Source organism: Chrysemys picta, chromosome 4 (genome assembly GCF_011386835.1).
Source record: "Chrysemys picta bellii isolate R12L10 chromosome 4, ASM1138683v2, whole genome shotgun sequence".
Lineage (NCBI taxonomy): Eukaryota > Metazoa > Chordata > Testudines > Emydidae > Chrysemys > Chrysemys picta.
This window is the reverse complement of record NC_088794.1, coordinates 93,739,222-93,757,613: the sequence shown is the minus strand read 5'-3', so window position 1 is coordinate 93,757,613 and position 18,392 is coordinate 93,739,222. Positions and strand designations below refer to the sequence as shown.

The 18,392-nt window shown below is 45.2% G+C and overlaps 1 protein-coding gene across 5 annotated transcripts in view; it reads left to right on the top strand.

Moving 5' to 3' along the window:
• Window positions 1–18,392, top strand: part of MAPKBP1 (mitogen-activated protein kinase binding protein 1) — a 135,614-nt gene that overhangs the window by 101,094 nt on the left and 16,128 nt on the right. For all 5 annotated transcript variants that reach the window (XM_042849465.2, XM_042849468.2, XM_042849469.2 and 2 more), the window contains 8 exons: window positions 164–239; window positions 5,190–5,301; window positions 5,950–6,013; window positions 8,145–8,270; window positions 14,182–14,330; window positions 14,885–14,934; window positions 16,026–16,262; window positions 17,793–17,962. In XM_042849465.2, coding sequence (XP_042705399.2) covers window positions 164–239; window positions 5,190–5,301; window positions 5,950–6,013; window positions 8,145–8,270; window positions 14,182–14,330; window positions 14,885–14,934; window positions 16,026–16,262; window positions 17,793–17,962 — 984 coding nt within the window. The remainder of the gene's footprint in view (window positions 1–163; window positions 240–5,189; window positions 5,302–5,949; window positions 6,014–8,144; window positions 8,271–14,181; window positions 14,331–14,884; window positions 14,935–16,025; window positions 16,263–17,792; window positions 17,963–18,392) is intronic.

Here is an 18,392-nt window from a genome sequence, read left to right as displayed (position 1 = left end):
ACATAGTGCTCCCCTTGAAGTGGCCACTTGCCCTACATCCTGCTGCTCCATTCCGTACAGTGACTGTGTATGGAGGCCTGTCATGGAGAGAGGGGGGAGGCTTGTGAGAAGAAACGGAGAACCATGCATGGATGTGATGAGTTCTGGCTTGTGTCACCTTCAGGATTTTCAACATAAGCAGTGGGAAGCAGAAGAAGCTGTACAAGGGATCCCAAGGTGAAGATGGCACCCTCATTAAAGTAAGAGCTCCAGAAATTCAAGCATGACACCCCTCCATCCCCACCGCGAGCTCGTCTCTCCCCCCCCCCCCCCCCCCGTTCTCTTTCTTTTCCTGACTCTTTGGAGCTGAATCTAGTACTCTGGGAAGTGAGGGATGGATCCAGGATATTTTGGTGTGAACTTTTCCCTCTGAAGTGCTAATGTGGACTATAGATAGCATTTATTAATGAATTTCTTGCTGTTTGATATCTAGTACATATTAAAAACTGCCTATCCTAGGCTCTGGGCACCCAAGACATTCATTTACAAATTCATTTGTGTCCAAGACAAATACTCAGGCAGCAGCTACTCCTCACCCCATGTGCATAAAACAATTAGCTAATGATGAAATCCAATTCAAAGATCCCTCCCAGCACCTACCCACAAATACTAGCCCTTATCACGCCACACCCACAGTCTGGGTAAACACAGATGGGCTAATTCAGTCCAAAGTGGGGATAAATGAATAAATGTTTGTTTAATCTCTCTTGTATTTCAAGTGATACACTGGGCCAAATTCTCTGCTGGTCTAAATTAGCCACGCTCCATTGAATTCAATGCACCTGCACCAATATGCATCAGAAGAGAATTTGGCCTATGTGGTGCTTCTTACAAGAACCAAAGGCATTTGCTCCTGTTGGCTCCAGAGGCACTTGCCGGCAGTGTCATACTATGTACAAGGCAGTCTTTGGACTCCTGCCCTGGCTCTGTTTTTCCTTGTAGTCTCTGGCCATTGCTGGGACTCCTGGATGTGATTTGCTTTTTCTCCGAGCTCCATTTGGAAAGAGCTCATTCCAGCCCTTGTGTTTATTTGCTTTACGATTACATGCTGCAGCTGCTGGCATTCAAGGTTTATGAGAAATTTGTGAAACCAAGGAAATGAGAGGGTGCCGCCAAGGAAGAGATCTTCAGACAAATGAGAGGCTTAGGGATAGATTAAACCCAGCCATGCTCATGCTGAAACACCCTGCTGTCCTGAGGGACTAGGAACACTTCTAGAGCCCAATGCTGTGTTGGCAGGTTCTGTGCATGCTGGTCTGTGCACCTCTGCCCAATACACCTCCACCCTGGGATACCATGCTCACTTGTTTCCCAGGGCTGCCCAGAGGGGGGGCAATTTGCCCCGGGCCCCCATGAGAGTTTTCAGGGGCCCCCATGAGAGTTTTCAGCAGCAATTTGGTGGCGTGGGCTTCTTCTGCTCTGGGTCTTCGGCGGCAATTCGGCGGTGGGTCCTTCACTTGCTCCGGGACCCGCCGCCAAAGTGCGCCAAAGACCCCAGGCCCCCTGAGTCCTCTGGGCGGCCCTGTTGTTTCCTAGCCCTGTGCCTCTCCTGACAAATGGGATGCTTGCATATTCACCTTTTTCTGCTTTTGTTCAGACAGGTAATTACACTTTATCTGCAATTACTATAGTTTCCCCTTCCCTACTACACTTACAAACCAAGGCACTGAAAATGAAAAATGGCTGCTCTGTCTTATTAGGTGCTCAATTCTTTGCAGCCCCAAACAATGAAATATTACTGATTAGGGTTACCATCCGTCCGTATTTCCCCGGACATGTCCGGATTTTGCGTCTCTAAATAGCCGTCCGGGAGGAATTGGTAACATGGTTAAAATGTCCGGGGAGGTTTTCTCCCTCCCTCCCTTCCATGCAGAGTGTGGCTGCTGATTGGGCGGCTAGGCCGATTGACCCACTCCCATTGGCCTCCAGCAGCCAGAGCCCTCCCCTGCTCCCCCCTCCCTCTGTCTGCAGCCCTGTGTAACACACAAACCGACCCACGTGGAGCCAGAATGGTAAGAGGAGTGGGGGTGGGCAGTGAGGGAGCGGGGGAGTGTTGGATGGGTCCCCAGCCTCCACCTGCCACCCCCCCTCCGCACGTCCCCCCCCCCCCCCGTGGGTCCCCCGGTCCCTGTTTGCCTCTCCCTTGTCTGGGTGTACTGCCAGAGCCAGCAGCAACTGCTGTCTGCTGCCCCCGGGTCCTAGCGTCCCCCATCCACTAATGGGAAGACAGGCTGCCCTTACCCTGCCCTTCCACCCTAGCCCTGAGCCTCTCCAACGCCCCAAACCCCCCAGCCCCAGCCCTCATCCCCACACACCCTAATCCTCTGCTCCATCCCTGAGCCCCCTCCTGCATCATGAACCCCTCATCCCCAGACCCACAGCCCTCACCCCTGCATCCCCTCCTATCCCCAAACTCCCTCCCAATCCCCCTCCCCCCTTCCCACACACCCCCTCCTGCCCTCAAACTCCCTCCCAAACCCTGCACCCCCTCCCTTTGCACCGCCTCCCACCCCCAAACTCCATCCCAGAGCCTGCACCCCTCACCCCCTCCTGCACACCCACCCCCTGCCCCAACCCAGAGCCTGCACCCAGCACCCAAACTCTATCCCAGAACCTACACCCTGCATCCCTCCTGCACCCTAATCCCCAGCCCAGGACCTGCACCCCAGGCCTCCTCCCCCCACCCAACCCCCCTCCCAGAGCCTTAGGCAGGTGGGGTGGGGGGTTCTGGGCACCACCAAAATTTCTACAACCCTGCCACCCATGTGAGTGGATAAGAGTCAGGGCAGTCAGGGGACAGGTAGGGTCCTGGGGGGGGGGCAGTTAGGGTAGGGGGTTCTCAGCAGGGGGCAGTCAGAGGACAAGAAGCGGGGGGGTTGGGGTTCTGAGGGGAGCAGTCAGGGGGTGGGAAGTGGGAGGGAGTGGATGGGGCGGGGCTAGGGCGGGGCTCCCCCCCCCCCAGTGTCCTCTTTTTTGTTTGTGGAAATATGGTAACCCTATTACTGATGTTGGGTTTTTGTTTGTTTGTTCGTTTTTAAATATCCAGCATGTATTTGCTTTGGCTGACCTGGAGAGAGCACTGTACTACTGAGCACTAATAAAGTATAGCAGCATAAGGATTTTTCAGTTTTTCAGCCCATTCTGTACTTTTTAGAGGGTAACTGTGTAACTGGGCAATCATGGTTGGCTCTGGAATTTAAATGTGTTTGGCCTCTGAGATCATATATAGAATTGGAATTTTAAGAGAGAACCCCATGAAAAATACATTGACCAAACCAGAATAACCAAAATCGTTACCAGTAGTTAAAAAAAAACAACCTCCCCCAAACCAAGACTTTTGTACTCTTGCTTCTCTAAAGTTTGCCAAAGCACGCATGTAGTAACAGCTCCAGAACCAAGCATGCAGAGAGGGTAACATAGCAAATGGAGAAGTACAACAGTTGACATGTTGACAAGTCATTTGAGGTTTTTTTATTACATTGCTTTTTATCAGGCAATATGGAATTGTGGAAACTGGAGGTTTGATGATATTATCAGCTAGCACAAGTTCCCAACAGCACTAAACTTATGGCTAGTTTCCATGTTGAAGGTTTGGATCTTGGGTGTTGGAGAGATTTGGTATTTTATGTAACTTTCCTAGCTATAATTTCTGGGCCTGGGATAGGCTTAAACCATAAAGGAACCAGGATCAACCAAAAATAGTGGATCCCAAATCAGTAATTAAAGGAGGTTGGTGGTGGGGGCCTTCAGAGACAATCAACTTTAGTCTCAGATTGAGTTTGGGGTGCTGTGGGGGATTTCAGCATTTGGGAAGGAGGCTAGATGTAATTCTTGGGAGAGTTTTGACAAGTGGGTTGGGTTGGGGGCTTGTCATAAGATTGCTGGATGGTTTGGCAGCTGAGTAGGGGCATGGGTGAGAGCCATGTTATCTATAATTACTATAATGTTGGTGTATAACTGGTTAAAAGACTACTCAAAGAGTGGTTATCAATGGTTTGCTGTCAAAGTGAGAGGAAGTATTTAGTGGGGTCCCATGGGAATCTGTCCTGGTTCTGATATTATTGAATATTTTCATTGATGACTTGGATAATGGAGTGGAAACTATACTTACAAAATTGCAGTTGACCCCAAGCTGGGAGAGATTGCAAGCACTTTGGAGGACAGGATTAGAATTCAAAATGATGACCAATTGGAGAATTGGTCTGAAATCAGCGAGATGAAATTCAGTAAAAACAAGTGTAAATTACTATAGATAGGAAAGAAAAATCAAATGCACATTACAAAATGGGGAATAATTGGCTTGTTGGTAGTACTGCTGAAAAGGATCTGGGCATTATAGTGGATCACATATTGAATATGAGTCAGCAATGTGATACAGTTTTGAAAAAGGCAAATATTTTGGGGTGTGTTAACAGGAGTGTGGTATGTGGGAGATATTGTCCTGCTGTATTTGGCATTGGTGAGGCCTCACCTGGAGTACAGTGACCACTTCTGGATGCCACACTTTCAGAAAGATGTGGATAGATTGGAGAGAGTCCAGGGGAGAGCAACAAAAATGTTACAAGGTTTAGAAAACCTGACCTATGAGAAAAGGTTTAAAAAAACTGGGCACATTTTGTCTTGAGAAAAGAAGATTGAGGGAATAGCTGATAAGTCTTCAAATATGTTAAGTGCTATTAAGAGCATGATGATCAATTGTTCTCCGTGTCCACTGAAGGTAGGCGAAGAAATAATGGGCTGAATCTGTGGCAGGGGAGATTTAGGTTAGATATTAAGAAAAACTTTCTAGTTCTACGGATAGTTAAGCGCTGGAATAGGCTTCCAAGTGAGGTTGTGGAATCCCCGTCGTTGGAGGGTTTAAAGAACACGTTAGCTAGCATCTGTCAGGGATGATCTAGTTTTACTTGGCCTGCCTCAGCTCAGGGAACTAGATGGAAACCATTTCAAGCCGGCGGGTGCAGCAGCACCTCCAGCACCCCTAGTTCCAACACCTATGCTGATGCCCTTTTAGAGTACAGAGCTTAGGGTGACTCTAAACCTTTCTTTCTGTGATGCGTGTGCCCCTCTTTCTGGCATTCTGGGCATTTCTTGTGCATCTGTCTAAGGTACTGTCTCACCAGCCCTTTCTGCCTCCTGTACTCCTCAACCAGGTGCAGACTGATCCCTCGGGTCTCTACATTGCAACTAGCTGCTCTGACAAGAACCTCTCCATCTTTGATTTCTACTCTGGCGAGTGTGTGGCCACAATGTATGGGCACTCAGGTGAGTTGCAGAAGCTTCAGCAAGTGCCTTTTTAGCTGCAGGTTATATTGTGGCATGTAGTGCTGGTCAACATTTTTTCTGACTTTTGAATGAAACTTTTAATTGGTGATTCAATTTTCAATTAAAAAACAAACAAAAAAACCCACCTTGGAAATGTTTGGGTTCTTTTGACCAGGAGTCGAGCTGGCTGAAATTTTGACAATCAAAAATATTTATTGCAATTCCAACTTTTTTTTTTTTATTTCAAAAATCTCATAAAAATTCTGTAAAACATTTTACTGTTTATCAGCCACTTCAAATGGACTATAAACCAGCCACTCCTTTTCCAGGGAATCATAAGCCTCTCTATAATACATCTCAACAGCACCCCAAAGGATCACTTTCCAAGGTGGGCAGATTGCTCATTCTTCATGTTCATTCAGGTGTGGGCTTTCCCACACTATTATACATCAATCAATTTTAATTCTGACCTAGAGGGACCACCTAGATGTGATAGGGGAATTTGTGTATCTCTGCTCCATGCAAACATGCTGGATCTGATCATTATTTGAGTACAGAGCTGAGTCCAGCAAATCTATTTTGCCAGTGATCTGTGCTGGGCAGTGGCATGTTTCAAGAGGCGTTGTTCTTGTGTTCTGTTTTACACAGAGATTGTAACTGGGATGAAGTTCAGTAACGACTGCAAACACCTGATCTCTGTCTCTGGTGACAGGTAAGCACGGGGTTTGCTGTTGTGATATTAACTGCCTCTCCTCCTTCAGTAGAGTGTCAGTCTGTGGTTTTGTGCCATTTCATGCAGGAGTTAAACCATCTCTGCAAAGCAGGCGGAGCACACACATTCAGGGCATCGCAATATTGCAATGGGTGTGTTGTCCGAAACAATCTCTGTGCTTCCTAGATCCCAAATAGGTGCTGCACAACCCAGGAAATCTTAGTGGGCGGAGCTATGGAGAAGATTGGAGCTGAGTAGCAGGCGGGGCAGGATTATGCAGAGCTTTGTGTCCCTAAACTCTGTGATGTTGCCCGTGAGTTATCTACACGTTTGACCTGCCCTGATACTTCATGAACAGGCTGGGTCTGCTTTCTCAGTTGTAATTCATGCTGTTGATGTCACATCCAGGAATTATAACCATTGTTGTTTTTGTGTGTGAGAGAGAAAGCTGCCCTGTGAAGGGATGCAGCTGGCCAGCCAAGGGTGCCTTAGCTTCTGGCTGCAGCCTCTCACAACTTTGACTCTGCTGTTTAAAAAACTAGCTGGGGAGTTTCCACTGTTCGGGAGAAGTCTGTGTAAATGTGAATGGCTTCAATAACTGGGAACAATGCTCCTGAATCTAGTCACCGTAGGGCTGGCCACAAAACTTCTCCATTTTGCAAAACATTTTGAGGTTTTGAAATTTGTTTTCATTCTCCTGTGGAACCAAAATGAAATATTTTGATATTTTTCCATGAAAAAATGTGAGTGAGTGAGTCAGACAGACAGACACAAATGCCCACCCCAACTCCAGAATAGGGCACTTCCCTGGGAGATGCAGGTTCAAGTCCCCGGTCCAAATCTGGTAGAGCAAGGACTTGAACCTGGGACTCCCACATCTCAGGTGAGAGTCCCAACTACCAGAAATTCCACTGAGGATCTGAGAAACTTTCCTAATGAAATTTTTGTTGAAACCAATATGTTTCTATGGGGAAAAGTTTTTTGTCAACATTTTTTCAACCTAGTCAGTAGTACATAGAAGTACCAAGATTCTTTTATAGGATTGTGTTACCCTAATGGCGTCTACATGAGGCTGCACTCAAGGACAATTGGGAAACTTCAGGTTGTGTAGAATGGGGCTCCCCACTTACTTAGCAATGTTTCTTGCATCTTTCTTGCTTGTTACATCTATGCTCCGTAGACTGTACTGGCTTCAGTTCATTTTCAGGTGCATCTTAATGTGTGTTTGGATCCTGTGTAAACTTTGGGGAAGTTTGAATCTAGATCCAAACGTCGTAGGCTGGGCTTCTCTCTACCTTGCATAACTAGGTGTAACATATAGTGCTGTCACTTTAAAAATATGACCAACTTGTGCCTCCGGAAAAATCATGGAGCACCAGTGCTTGCAGTGGTGGTTGCAAGCTCCTCTGATTTGAAATAACAAGAAAAGGATTTTTTTTTAAAAGTCATAGTTGGACAGTTCAAAGCAAACTCCTTTGTAGCCTGGAAGGAGGTTGTAACCACCACCTTGGAATACCAATTTGCTGGCATTTAATGCGGTCTAGGAACCCTATTAAATCCTGTTTAGGGCCAAAAGGAGTACAGCCCTTTGGTAATGACAGTACCATTACTTCCTGTTTCTACCTCGGTATGATTAGACCCAGTGGATTAGTGGGGGATGGGGGGAGGAGGGAAATCATTCAGCACTGAGAAGAGGTTGAACATCAGTGGACATGCCGTGAGGATAGGATGCTCCCCAACCTGAGGAGCCCCGTAGTTTTTGTGTCTTTAAAGGGTTTTTTTTAGCACTTACGGCCGTAACGTCTAGGTGCTATATACAAAATTTAACAAATATACAAAATCTTACCTTACCTACGTCCCCAGAAGAGGAGCTTCAAAGCATCTATTGTCAATAGAAAAGTCTCTGCAGCCAGAGAGCCTACATATGGTCAGGCTTGTTGCGGGAGAAGAGCTTCTCTAAATGTCTGTCTCCAAAGTACCATGCAGTCTAGTTGTGCCCACTGGGCTCTGTCTTTTCCCTTTAGGTTGGTTCCCAAAACCAGAAAGGAAATTCTTAGCCTCACTGATGGAGAATATTAATAACCCTGGACTGAAAGGAAACTTAACTTGTTCACTCTTTCCCCACTTCCAGCTGTATCTTCATTTGGCGCCTGAGTTCTGAGATGACCATCAGCATGCGACAGCGGCTAGCTGACATGAAGCAAAGAGGGAAGCAGGTGGAGAAATCACCACCACACAAGACATCTGGACTTATCAGGTAAGAGGTGAAAGGTGCAAAGAGGGAGAACAGTTGGTGGGGCTAGGATATTAGTTCGTGTGGGACATTTAAAGGTGGATTTGGGTTAACTGCAGGAGGTTGTTATCCCTCACCAAGAGTATTTTTCCAGCTTCTCTTGCTTTTGTTGTTTGTCGGCTTTACACTGGTTTCTTGTGCTGCTTGTTCTTCATCTCTGCATTTTTAGATTTAAAACCTGTCTCTGTGATCTAATGGCAGAGTACATCCAGCATCGCTTCATTCTGTGTTGTAATCTGTACTGAATGTCACAGCTCTTTAATTAATGCTGAACATGGTGTCAGAAATCTACTTTTCAAAGCAATACTGAGACAGGTACATAACATCCTGTCAAGGAGAACTTGGTAATTTATGGCTAGAGATCTCTGGGTCTATGTTAAAAACCCACCCTGTCAAAATTGGCAGCTAGATTTATGCAAAGTATGCACTGAAAAATACCTGCCATTTGTATGTTTTTTGCAGTGTTGATCTTTTTTGGTGAAAAGCACTGGCAGGTCCTAGAGATCTGCTGTATTCATTGTTAACTTAGCCCCAGGAGTGGAGGTTTCAGGGAGGGTCACTTTTAAAAAATATAAATCCAGGGGAATGACTTTTGCTGGCTAGTCAGATTTTTTTTTGCTCTTACAGTAAACAAAACATGTCTAAAAATAAACCGCACAAACTGGAAACTCTGGAATAGATCTAAATTTATCCAGTGATCCTCTTCTGAACAATGGTACTCAAGGACTGAGCTCTGAGTTTCAAACAGAACAAACTCAGCTGGGAGGACTGGCTGGGCTTTTAGGGCTGTGGATCAGTTCAATGTAAAATATGTGGCTTTATGTGCTGACATGAATTTGGGAGAGGGAAATATCTGCGAGGGGTGGAGGAGGGAAATATCTGCAGCCCTGAGCAGGCTCACATGGTATCAAAATGAGAATTGGATCCATAAATATTTTTGGGTTTTCCCTCCTTTTCCTCCTCAAATGACTCAGAGTTAAAATCTGGATGTAAAAGTGCCAAAGTGATGAAGGTCTTGCCAGACTGGTTGTTTGAAAGAATTACAAGAACCTTTCCCTCCCTTTGGGAGCAGAGTGTGCAGGAGGAAAGTCTGTGTGCATAGTTTCACTGAGCATAGACTAAGGTTTCCTTTCCTTGAAGTATCTCCTGTCCGACATGCATGCAATAATTATTCTGGGATGCCTCAATATTGAGCCATGAAGCAGCCTTTTCTAGCCAAAATGCTAGAGCTGTAAAGCAATGTGCTTTTTATAGCAGACTCTCCATCATTCCAGCAGCTGCAACTTTGCCTTATTGAGGCGCAGTCTGTGACGGACGCTCCCAGTTTCATTTGGCACTAGGTGAGACTTGTCTCTGTCACATTCTCTTGCTGGCGGCTTGAATGGGTGCCACACCAGCACAAGCAATTTGGAAAACTTGTTTGGTGACCTCTTTGCTAGTCTGGAACACTTTAGGTTGGTCAGCTTAAAGCTTGTTTTCAGTTTCGACCTGTCAGTGTGGTCACTGGCTATCGGCAGACAGTTCCAGAGCATTTTGGATTGCTGGCTGAATTTGAAGGAATAGCCCACTGTGTGGAGCAGAGGAACTGAGGATCTTGAGTAAGAGTCCATGTTTTATAGATATGTAATATCTCCTCTTGTTTTGCCTTCAGAATCTGTGCATAAGTGGCTGTATAGAATTGGGTTGCTTCTTGAGGTGTAAGAGTATTGTATTGTAAATGGTCTAGGTACAAGGTCCACAGAAGCATTAAGATGCTCCATCCCCAGGGATATGTATTTTATTTTGTGAGGCTCCTTTCAGAGCTGTATTGTTTACAGTTTAGGTAGGAAGCAAGGGAGGTGATCTGCTTCACCATCTAATTGGTGCAATGCCTCCATGTTCTGAGAGTGTCCCAAGGTGGATGAGCAAAAAAAGAGAGCTTCAGAAAGTTAGAGAAGCGAGAGCACTGATTAGGCAGTGGGGAACTGAAGATTTATAATCTAAAATAATGCCGTGTCTATCCAGCTGCAACTGGCAGTGTGTGGACTGGCCTCACTGACTATTGTCCTGGAATCCTATTGTTCTGCACCCCACCTTATGTAATAATGAATTCCTTTGAGCCATTTCGTTTTTATGCTTCTGTTGTTTTCTCTAGTGCATGCAATATCCCTCTGGGTTCTGCTTCTAGTCATGAGAATTGCTGATGTGTTCTCCCCATTTAACTTGAGCTGTTTGTTTGTTTGGGAAAATGTAGCCTGTGCTCATTTCATATCGCTGGTGCATTATGGGCTTTTCTGAGATATTTTTGCTTTTCATACTAGGAGTTGCATAGAGGCTTTTAATATAATTTTGATTTTTGGTGCGAACACATTGTTTTATTGTTTGGAAAGCACTTGGTCCCGATTTATTTGCAAGAGAGGTTTTACACTGATCTCACTGTGGAAAGTTTCAGGGATTATAGACGCATGTGTTAGCAGAATGTATTTTTAAATCCCCTTTTTGTATGATTTTATTGAAGCTCTATCTTTAATAGCAGGAGATAAACTTGATTTAATTTTGGCTAGTGCTTCTAAAACCAGTGTAAAGAGTTTGTATGTGCTCTAGAGAAGCACTGTTTGTCCTTGGATTTATTCTAAATTGATAACCCCTTGTCAAATGTTTGATGAGGCAGTGGTCCATTCCAGGAAAGCTGGGTATTTCCCATGGCTGGGAATGTGACAGGCGTTTGATGTAAAATCAAGACTAGGGCCTGATTCACTACTGTTACTCCATTTTTACACCAATATAACTTCATTTTAATCAGTACCATTGTGATAATTACAAAGGGGTGTGCTTTCAATCCACAGACATTTTGAGAGAGGAAATACAGAACTGCCAGTATGTTCTGCATCCATCACCTCTTAGAGTGTTCTAACAGGATTAATATGTCCTTGAGCTCTGAGGGGGCAAGCAACACAGGCTCAGTGTTACAACATTTGTAAGTGTGTCTGTTATAAGAACAGTCACTGTTCTTAGATTCCCTCCCCCGCATCCTTTAAGTATGAATTAACTTCAGAACACAAAATGGCATAGGTATAATGATGTGTTAATTATATAGCATTATATGGCATTTTGCAGACCAAAGACTATGTCTCTACCCCAGGGAGCTTATAGTTGAAGCCCCAATCCTGTAACTAGCCCTGAGTCGGTGGATTTCTGCACCTGCAGGGCACCCTATTAACATCAATGGGACTTCAAATGGGCACAGGGCCACCCCCAGGGAAGGAGTTGATACATGATCAGGACCCAAGATCAGATGATAAATTTGAGAGAAGGTAAATGCTGAATGAGGGGAGCAAGGGAGGAGAACAAGAGTTGAGGACAATAAAATAATGTGGTGGTTTAAATGAGTAACACATGTATCTTGAGATTTGTTTTTACTGTTACTTAGAGAGAAAGACCAGGGTTCATATAGGGCTGCTGGAAGAAGAGTGGGAGGAGGGTCAGGAAGAGGGTTCCAAGTTTATGGAAGAAGGCATGGAGAGCAAAATGGGCGAAGGAAATAAAGGTTGTGATTCGGTGTGTGGTTTGGACAAGTAAAATAGACATTACAGGGTATAATTTTTCCAAAGCTCCCAAATGACTTGGGAGCCTATGTCTCATTTTAAAAGCACCTAAACTTCAAGTCAATGAGGCTTGGGTGCTTTTGAAAATATTACCTACAGTAACCAGGCATGGGAGTATATTTGAAGAACGCATGTGGCCACATAAAGGTGGGCACAGAGAAGGGTGTCCAGAGAGTAAGGTTTGTTGTGATAATGTAGGACCAAGACTTAAAGTTGCATTAGACAGAACCAAACTGATAGTGTTTGATAGCTTGTGTGCAGTTTGCATTGACCTCTCTCATGGTTCTAAAATTTTGTTTACATCCCATATGTCCTTTCTTTCCCTACTAATTTTGTCAGTCCATATTTGTCAAATGGAGACCTTCTTTTGGTGTACCTTTCTGTGTGTAAATTGCATCCATTCTGGTTGATCTACTAGCCCCTCCCAACTGCCACCAGCTCCAGTATGCCCAAGAATCTCCCAAAAGGTAGCCATGACTTGACACACCGTATAATCAATGAAGTTTGAGATATCTGACTAGTAATGTTATTAAAAAAACCTGATAAACAAAAAAATACCAACAAAGCCCTCGATGGACCAAACAGAAAAACCACCATCAAACCTACCAGTGCATCAAAGGTAGCATTGTCTCCTGTGGTTTATACCATAATACACAATTTTTTAAATATACGGGATAGCCACTTGGGATATGTCTACACTGCAGCTGGGAGCAGGTCTCCAACCCGTGTGGACAGACTCCTGCTGGTGGGACGTAGGCTAGCATGCTAAAATTAGCAATGTGGATGTTCTGGCTCAGGCTGGAGCTTGGACTCTTAAGCCCACCCAACCCACTAGCCTTCAGAGCCCAGACTCCCAGCCTGAGCCAGAACATCCACATTCCTCTTTTTAGTGCACTAGTTTGAGCCCCAGTGGTGCTAGTCTCTCTCTACCCAGGCTGGGAGACTGGTGCCCAGCTGCAGTATGGACATACACAAAAGATGTTATAATGCATGAGCCCTGGCAGAATTTCACTGCTCAGGCACAAGAGGCACAAAGCCTTGAGAAGGACAGACTGGAGACCAATAGGAAAGATGCAGAAACTCACAGGCGCAGATGGATAAATCAGAGAAGGGCAATCTGCAATTGAACCATTTTGCTGGAAGAATCTACTAAGAAAACTTTCAGTTCTATTCTGTACCCTACTCTTAAAATATTCAAAGTCATCTGAAAAGGTGTGGGTAAGATCCCTCTACACTTCCGTATAAAATAGAAATTAAAGTGCCACCATAGTATAGAGGATCCTATTTTAGTACTGCCTGAAATTTTTAAATTGCAGGAGAATTTGGTCCCTAGCCAGATGTTTCTGTATTTGATAGATGAGTTATTTTTGTCTCCTGAATGTCTTGCACTTGACACCCACCCACAGCCCTCTGTAAAGGTTGCTAATGTTACACTGGGCTCTCTTGCCCAAGGTCACAGCATGGGTGCTGTGCTGACTGATTTGTCAAAGGCTTTTAATTTATTTAATTGCACTTTGTTACTTCAGCTGATCTGGTTCAGCTCTAATTTGACTGAGTGGGTAAAATGTCTCTTGTGCTCATAAGTCCTTTGTTGATGGAAATTTATGCTTGGGGTGCCTCTGGGATCCATGCCAGAAATGCCTCTCTTATCCATTTTGATTAAAGATCTATCCAAGGTATGTTTGACATTCTTCAGTGTGCCCCAAGGCTGACACCACAGCATGGTGATGTTATGGTGCATGGGCTGTGCACGCGAGGTCACTGGGGTATAATAGGTTTGCATCCAGGAATCAAACTGGTCTTTCTTACAATATCCATCTGTTTCTCAAATGTCAAACTGCCATCAAAAGGAACATCTTGTGATGTTTATGTTGCATAGAATGCTCCAACAAAGGAAATTGTTTCTTGCTCTTAAATAGGTCCTGACAATCTTGACCTTAAATTTGGCTATCTACAGAATTACTGTTGAATATTGGTTTAAATTGGAAGATGAAACTACAGTTGTACTTTGCTCAACTCTAGTGAATGCAGTTCTAGTCAAGATTCTCTAACTCTTCCTAACACATGAACATGCTGGACTGCCACTGGTCTGGTCTATTTCTTTGCACCTTTGAACAGTGGCTCAAAGTCAGGTTTTGCAGGAGGATCAGGGAAATGTTTGGAAAAATTGATACACCTCGTTAATTGTGCTGTATGATGGGTGTAAAGTGGGAGTACCGGGTTGCGTATGGGGGTTTCTTATGATATACTGTAATGTTGTCCAAATGTTCCTTCTGATTCCTTCATCCCAGGCACGAATCCACCTCTGTCCTATCGCCAGTGCCAGTGCTTTCATCAGACAGCGACAAAGATGGTGAAGATGAAGGAAATGATGAAGACGAGTTAAATGGGCTACAGTCTTTCCAAATTCAATCCAGCTGCAACCCTGAGAGAGACTCAGGTATAAATGGGAAAGGAGAAGGGCATGGACTGAGAAAAGGGAAGGGGACTTGAGCCTCGGCAGACTTGTGAGGCTGTATGGGGCAGAGAAGAGACATGGGAATAGCGAAGGTGTAATCAAGTGCAGGCAGGAAGGGAAATACCAAGATAATATTTTCGGGGGATGGGAGCAGAGGAGGGATGAACAGCCATACTTGCCTATGCCGAGCTGGAGAGAGGCTGATTCTGACTTCCCTAATGAGAATTTTCAACAGGTTCTTACTGATTCCGGTTGGCCAAAGAGGTTTTCAATCAGAGCTATGGGGGCTATTAGTCTAGTGACTCCTCGGGCTTCTGATCCTTCAGTAAAAAGCCACAGAGGTCAGTGGAAGCCTGAAGAAACCAGATCCAGGCTTCTAATGGTGTCTGCCGTACCTGCTTCTAGGAGTTATCATTACTGGGGACAGGTATCACAAGTGAAAATGCAGTAGCCATGAGGCTTTAGAGGAAAGAAAGGGGGATAAAATAGCCTTACTGGCCAGGATGCCAACTAGATACAGTTTTTTCTCTTTTCAGATCCAGACCTTTCCCTCTCAAGAAGCCTCTCCCATTGGGAAATGAGGAGGGTGAGTCACTAATTCTTTAAAATTTTTCTTCTCATCATAAGGAAGAGTATCTACGGAGACCAGAAACTACTAATCCTGGTTGATGGTAGGAATGCTGCAGTGAGAAATCCCCCAGTGCAGGAATCCCATTGCTGTGGCCATTCTGTGAGGAAGCATTCAATTGGGAGGAAGTGTCCAGTACTATCATGTACTGATTGTGGCTAGAGGATAAGAACAGCCATGCTGAGACAGACCAATGGTCCGTCTAGCCCAGTACCCTGTCTTCCGACAGTGGCCAATCCCAGGGGGGTCAGAGGGAAAGAACAAAGAACAGGGTAGTTATCGAGTGATCTATTCCCTGTCGTCCAGTCCCAGCATCTGGCAGTCAGAGGCTTATGATTTTGTAGAACATGATCATCATAAAAATTAACTCTGGAATAGATCTAACTGTACTGGATCATCTAGTCAGTCAGTCCCATTGTCGGTGGAGGACAGGATGTGAGAGAGAGTTTTTAAAATGTTAAAAGGATCTGGCTGGAAATCCTAGTCCATATAATAAAATCACCTCTTTACCCATTGTTACTATTGAATGCAGCAGAGTCTCGGTGTCTCAGTTTGTGCTAATAGCATGAGACCAAGCACTCCTGGGCTTTCACACTGCCTTACACAGATACATCTAGTAGCTATATTGGAGAGTCTTGGGGTTTCTCAACATCTCACACAGGCTGGATACTCTTCCATATATATTTAGGACCCTTTGGGGCAATTCTTTACCCCTGGTATCATGCTCCTTCACTTCAGTCCTGAATAATGAGCCTTTAGGAGGATACGTTGCTTGAGGTTGAAATTTAACTGAACCACTTTGTCTTGACATGAAAACTTTTGAATTGGTTTCTTTGGTTAATTAAATTTTGTTACAATGAGGGTGCACTTGGATCATCTTCACATTATGAGGCTCTTATAACAAAAGCTTTCTGTATGACTAAGGGTTTTTGGGTTTAGGAAGATGCATAGACAACTATTTTGACTTGATCCTAGGTTTTCTCTTCTATTTCTCCATAAGCAGAATTTTACCTCCAATGCTCTTATCTTTTTCTTTTGACTTCCTCCAGGCGAAAGAGATTGCAGAGATCCAACGTTCAGAGACTGCAATGAACAAGATTCCCCGGCAGCGGGGCCGTTGGTCCCAGCCAACCAGTAACATAGAGTTGACGGTTAAATCCATGCTGGACTTGCGCCAGCTGGAGTCTTTCTCAGTCTCTCGATCCCCCAGTCGAGACTCGCTGTCCCAGACCAGCAATGGGGATGACAGAGAAGAGCATGCTGATCTCTCTCTGCACGTCAACAAGGTAACAGTGGCTGTGGATTCAACATATAGGCAATGGGAAACCCAAGGCTTTCCACAGGAGTCTTCCTGGAGTTCTTTGACCGCTGCTGGCCAATGGGAATTGAGCCTGACACAGTAAATGCCTGGTTGATTTCCTGCACTTTATTACTGGTAGCCAGGTGACCTCTGTCTAGAACACTCCTCCTCATTGAGCCATGGTTCCTCAGTTTCAGGAATGGCTGACCTGCATGTCGTCTGAGGCCCACAGAGTTCTAGTGCAGCCTGTGATTGAGTTTATCTTTAACACAGTGCTGTGGCCTGTGAAGACTATAGGTCTTAGTAAGCAATGAATTATCTTGCTCCAGGGACTACTTAGCTCAAGATGGATCATTCTGTGCTGGTACCTAACTTCAGTGGAGTTACTCCTGCTTTATGTTGGTATAAGTGGACACACTAAGCTGGGGGAGAGGTAGATACGCTGGAGGGTAGGGATAGGGTCCAGAGTGACCTAGACAAATTGGAGGATTGGGCCAAAAGAAATCTGATGAGGTTCAACAAGGACAAGTGCAGAGTCCTGCATTTAGGATGGAAGAATCCCAAGCATGGCTATAGGCTGGGGACTGACTGGCTAAGCGGCAGTTCTGCAGAAAAAGACCTGGGATTACAGTGGACGAGAAGCTGGATATGAGTCAGCAGTGTGCCCTTGTTGCCAAGAAGGCTAACGGCATATTGGGCTGCAGTAGTAGGAGCATTGCCAGCAGATCGAGGGAAGTGATTATTCCCCTCTATTTAGCACTGGTGAGGCCACATCTGGAGTGCTGTGTCCAGTTTTGGGCCCCCCACTGTAGAAAGGATGTGGACAAATTTGAGAGAGACCAGTGGAGGGCAATGAAAATGATTAGGGGGCTGGGGAACATGACTTATAAGGAGAGGCTCAGGGAACTGGGGTTATTTAGTCTGCAGAAGAGAAGAGTGAGGGGGGATTTGATAGCAGCCTTCAACTACCTGAAGGGGGGTTTCAAAGAGGATGGAGCTCAGCTGTTCTCAGTGGTGGCAGATGACAGAACAAGAAGCAATAGTCTCAAGTTGCAGTGGGAGAGGTCTAGGTTGGATATTAGGGAAAACTATTTCACTAGGAGGGTGGTGAAGCACTGGAATGGGTTACCTAGGGAGGTGGTGGAATCTCCATCCTTAGAGGTTTTTAAGGCCCGGCTTGACAAAGCCCTGGCTGGGATGATTTAGTTGGGGTTGGCCCTGCTTTGAGCAGGGGGTTGGACTAGATGACCTCCGGAAGTCTCTTCCAACTCTAATCTTCTATGATTCTAAGTGAGAGGAGAATCAAGGTCAGTGTGTGTAATAGCTGGTTGATCTTGTCAGATGGGGGTGTGTATGTTTGTGTGGTGGGAGGGGAGATGGGACAGGGCCAATGAAAAAAGTGCTGTTTTCTAATTGCACCCCTTGCTGTAGTTGGCACTATATAACTCCCACACTGCCCTGCTGACGTCAAGGAAATACACTAGTAACCTCTACTGTCTCTGTATTTCTGCACCAGGTTGGAGACTCCATAGCTCCTCAGGACAGCCGGCCTTGCGTCCGACCCCAAATGATTCGGCTTGTGTCCTGTGAAGAGGGGGTTTTCACTCAGGAACTGGAGCCCTTTGAGAGTGAGGAATGTGTAATCTACCCTGAACAAGATGAGATCCACCCCACCGACAGTAGCAGGTTAAAAAAGCCAAACAATCTCTTCTGTCTATGGCTAAGCCACTGCTGCATCATTTTCCTTGTCTGCAGCTGTGGTAACTTGGGTGAGGTGATTTATTGTCAGCTCGATGCTGGACATATTTAGTTAAGGACTTCACTAATACACTCCCGATTCTAAAGGGAGCTGAAACTCAGGTTCAGTAAAACAATCTCTGCTTGCGAGCAAGCCATGCATGTTGGCAAACTCCTCCAATTTCTCCTTGAAATAGACAACTTGGAAGAACCTCTCTTTTTCTTCCTCCCTTATGTGGGTTGAATTTAAGTAATGGAAAATCTTATGCTGGAAACCCTCCTGACGGTGGAGATGTATTTGGCTGTGGAATGGCCATCCTAGGGATGTGGTGGAAACCCGCTTGTTTGGGACATTTTAAAACTAGGCTGGACAAAGCTA